This window comes from Eschrichtius robustus, chromosome 15 (genome assembly GCF_028021215.1).
Source record: "Eschrichtius robustus isolate mEscRob2 chromosome 15, mEscRob2.pri, whole genome shotgun sequence".
In the NCBI taxonomy this organism is placed as follows: Eukaryota; Metazoa; Chordata; class Mammalia; order Artiodactyla; family Eschrichtiidae; genus Eschrichtius; species Eschrichtius robustus.
This window is the reverse complement of record NC_090838.1, coordinates 81,147,759-81,151,970: the sequence shown is the minus strand read 5'-3', so window position 1 is coordinate 81,151,970 and position 4,212 is coordinate 81,147,759. Positions and strand designations below refer to the sequence as shown.

The following is a 4,212-nucleotide window of genomic DNA, read 5'->3' as shown; positions in this document are numbered from 1 at the left end:
AGGTGAGAGATGCTCACCCCCTCAGGACAGCTGAGACCCAGAGGCCCTGCTAAGTTCCAGAAGGACAGGGGCAGACAAAAGACAAATAGAACTCGCAGAACCACAAGGGAAGGAAAAGCAGTTCAGTTCCTCTAACCCCCTCACTCTAAGACTACAACAGGGCCACCAAAGAGAAACGGCAATGATGGGAGGGGTGGGAGGCCCTGAACCAGATTCCTAAATGCTCTGCCCAGGTAGGCTTCATGTCTCGGCTAACACTTCCAGCAGAAAACTAATAAAGGAAATGGCAAGACCCAGAGGGGATACTTGAGAGTCTTACATACTACCCTAAAATGCTGGGAAGGTTTTGAATTTTCCATACACCAAGAGCTCCAGGAAATTCCTGTTCTCGAGACCGGTGACAATGATGGAGCAAGGGGAGATAAAGACAGAGAGTTTCCATCTTTTTTCTCCAAACATATGCTCTCCACCCCTCCAACAGCTTGGGCCTCCAATGGGAGGCTCTCTGCCAGAGGGCATCCTTGGGGAGAAAAGAAATGGAAGGGCCAAAGGCAAAATGGAAAGGGAGAAAGTACCTCACATGCATAGGGATACTGAAAGGTCTTTATTGCCCACTGGCCACCCTCAGTTCCATCAGTTTCCCAGCCATGCGCTGGCCCTTCTGGGTCTCTCCGACCAACTCTGAGGACACCTGAAACACAGCCACAGTCCAGCTCTCTCTTTCTGGGGACCAAGGTGCTCCCTGGGGCAGACAGTGTGGTAGAGGGGCCTCAGGGTGAGGGGCGGGAGGATGGAGCAGAGTTCCCTGTGGAGAAGGACAGGAGGGAGGGCCCCTCTTGGCACCCACTATGGAAGGTTGCCCCCGAAGAAGAGGGCAGGGTGGGAGGGGTTCCCTGAGTTACTTAAGGGATGGCACCCGTGGCAAAGAGCACGATGAAGAGGACGATGATAAAAACTATCACGCAGATGAGGACGATCATCTTCACATTCTTCCACCAGAACTTCCGAGCCACCTTCTGCGATGTGGTCTTGAAGTGCTCGGACTGTCGGGGATAAGGCAGAGTCACCCAGTGCCTCCTGCCACTGGAATGAGCATACCGAGACCCACATTCCATACATCTAAACATTTAAGCGCTAAGCTGAGGTAGCAGACCGCTCAATAAAATAGTTAGTTCTGTCCTCCTACCTTGACAAACGTACCTTCACAACCATCTGGTGAACCAATTCAAATTTAGAATGCTTGGGCTCCCTCTGGTCCCCTGCCTGCCCCCTTCTCTTCCTACCCCTGCACTGCCATGCACACTGAGGGGCCTCTGACGCATGCTCACACCCAGGGTTGTGACACTGGCAGCACAACCCACCCTTGGGAGGGCAGACACTGGGGCTGAGGGGTACAGGCTCCAGGTGGACACATTTCCCTGGTTCCAGAACTCCTGGCCACATGAGGACTGCTGAAGCTGGAGGAGGGGCCAGGGCAGTATCGGGGTTGGAACTGAGGGAAAATGCTCTTCCTCTCCCAACCTGAATTGCAGAAATTGTTTCCCTGCGCCATGCTTCCCAGATTGGGCTGTGGAAAGAAACACTAAGTCCCAGGGAGTCAAATGAGCTATGTTCAAGATTACACACAGGACTCAGAAAGCCATGGCCAGTCTCTCACCATGGACATGGAATCTTAGTCTCCAGCCCTCTGTTGAACTTTAGAGTTACTCCCTCCCTGAACAGCTGGCTTCAGCCTCTGGCTGGAGGGGGAGAAGAATGAGATCTAGCAAGATGTGTGGGAGATATTATTCCAGCCTTCAGCCAGCAGAGGATCCTGGGATCAAAGACTTTTACTCCTCTTCCCAGCTTCTTTTTAAAGCTGGCTCAGCAAGACTCTTAACAGTTTTCCACCCCCTGCCTAATAACTCCTGGGGAAGGCCAAAGGCCCTAAGAGGATTTTCTGCAGCCAATATTTTTGTCCTGGGGAGGCCAGGTCCAAATGATTGTCAAGGGCAGCCTTCAAAGGGAAAGTTGATTTCATAGGAGAGAAGCCTAAGAAAGCACAGGCTGACTGAGCCATCTATCTGTCTCACAAAATGTCTCCGTGGGTCCACCCCCACATCCCCAGCCCCAGTCCCTGAACCCATTTCCTGGACTCCAGTACCAATCAGTGGAGTAGAGCAGAATCAGAAGTGGGGATTCAGCTCACATCAATTCCCAACGCAGGTAAAAAGGCAGACTTCCCTCCTGATCATTCTGCCACCAAGACCACCAAGCCTCAAGCCCCCAATAATCCTCCTTCCCCCTCTTCCCCTGGCCCCCACTGGGCTCCCCATCATCTCACTGTGGCTTCCAGATCCTCTGTCTTGTTACGGAGATGGTCCAAGTTTTCTCCCCGGGCCAGGATCCGCTCCACATTCTGGGTCATAATATTCTTGACTCCCTCCACTTCACTCCGCAGGTTTCGCACACGGTCATCTCCTCCACCACCACTGGCCTCCTCCTGGGCAGCCACACAGGGGTTAATCAGGCCGAGGGCCGGAGGGACTGAGACTCAGCCTCAGAGGCCAGAGGAGGGGGAGACCTAAGGTGGACTTTAGCTTTTTGTAATGCTCGAACTGTTTGCAAAGAGAATGTTTTCCTGTAGTACTTGTGGAATCAAAAACAAATGCATTTTTAAGCCCCAGATGGTGACAGTCATGCTAGGAGACAGACTGGATCCAACTTCTTTGTGGGTTCTCAGGGCACGTGAGAGGACGAGAAGCACGCTCCCAAAGCCCTCTCCACTGCTTCCTTGTTCCTCAGAGAGGGTCAGAGGAGACCGCTGAGCCAGCACCTCACAAGGCACAGCCCCACCGTTACCTATGAACTCCCAGATCCCACCGGTCCTCATTAAAAATGCCTGTGCCCCGCTCCCCCGCAGACCACCCTCCCCTAGCCTAACCCGCCCTCAAAGCCGTTGGGCCACAGACTTCTGCTTTCCCCACCACTAAGCACCGCGCGAAGGCACCATGCCATTGCCTGCTTAAGCGAGTATGAAATATACAAACAGCAGCCTGGGTGTTGGGGGTAATGGAGGGCAAGTCCTCCCTGGCTGATGCCTCATCCTCAGGCTTTCTGATAAGGTTTTTGAACAGGGAGGGAAAAACACGGCTAAGCTCCTCCCTCCCTGACCCACTGGACTTCCAGACACAAGCCAGGGGCATGGGTCCAAACTAGATTATCACAGAGAACCAACTTCTGACTTTTTTTTTTTTTACAAACCCTCAGCTCTCTTCCTCATGTTTATGGAGAGGGGGCAGATTCCTTGGACTCGACGGAGAGACAAATTCTTTGGGTTTCTGTACAGGGGTAAAGTGAGAGGCAGAGCGGGATTCCTGCCGCTGGGCTGGAATCTGCGCCGGGAACAGCAGAGGCACTGCCCAGGAATGTCACAGCACCCGAAGGCCGGAGGGCTGGAGGAGGAGATGAATTAGGATCTCCCACTCCCACCGCAGCTCCACTCCAGGCCAGCTCAGGGCTCAGGGGAGGGAGGGAGCAGAGAAGGAGCAGGAACACCCGCCCAGGCAGCTCAGACCTATTTGCAGCCCAGCTGTCAAAGAACAGAGGTCACAGTCAGCGCTGGCCCAGCCCTCAGATTTTGCCACCAGCTTTCCTTTGCTTATCCCCAGCCCCCAGCCCCCTCTGGCTGCTCGTGAAATCAGCCCCTTCTTAGTTTCCAGCTCTCTCACCATGTTTCCGAGCGGCTCGGGCCTGTCGGCAGCAGGACTCTCGCCTAGTCTGTTTCCTCTCGGGCAGCCGTCGGTTCACTTCCTGCTTGTCCAACTTTCAGCCCGCCCCCGCCCACTTCGCATCCAGAGCCTCTGCGGCCACACCTCGCGCAGGTTCCCCAGGTAGGCGGGCACTCTCCACTGCTCTCCCAAGTCTCCTGGGAAACCAGGGCTTAGGTTTAAAGCGACAGGGCCCCCCGGCACCACATTCCTTCTAACTTGTCAGGAACAAGAAAAGAAAGATCAAGCAGTCCTCCTAGGTTTCCTGATATAGAAAGGGCAGCCGACTCCTTTTTTAAATTTTTATATTATTATGTTTTTTTGGCTGCACCACGCGGCATGCCGGGGGTCTTAGTTCCCTGACCAGAGATGGAACCCATGGCCCCTGCAGTGGAAGCGCGTAGACTTAACCACTGGACCGCCAGGGAAGTCCCCCATCTCCTTTTTTTATGTTCTGAGTATC

General features: G+C 53.9%; 1 protein-coding gene across 1 annotated transcript; it reads right to left on the bottom strand.

Annotated features, from left to right (window-relative positions):
• Positions 1-585: 585 nt before the first annotated feature.
• VAMP8 (vesicle associated membrane protein 8) lies at positions 586-3,877 on the bottom strand. The gene is made up of 3 exons (XM_068564837.1): positions 3,711-3,877; positions 2,324-2,482; positions 586-1,043 (listed from the first exon to the last, which is right to left on the bottom strand). Exons 1-3 carry the CDS (start codon positions 3,711-3,713, stop codon positions 903-905), a joined length of 303 nt encoding a protein of 100 aa, XP_068420938.1. The 5' UTR covers positions 3,714-3,877; the 3' UTR covers positions 586-902.
• Between the last annotated feature and the right edge of the window lie 335 nt (positions 3,878-4,212).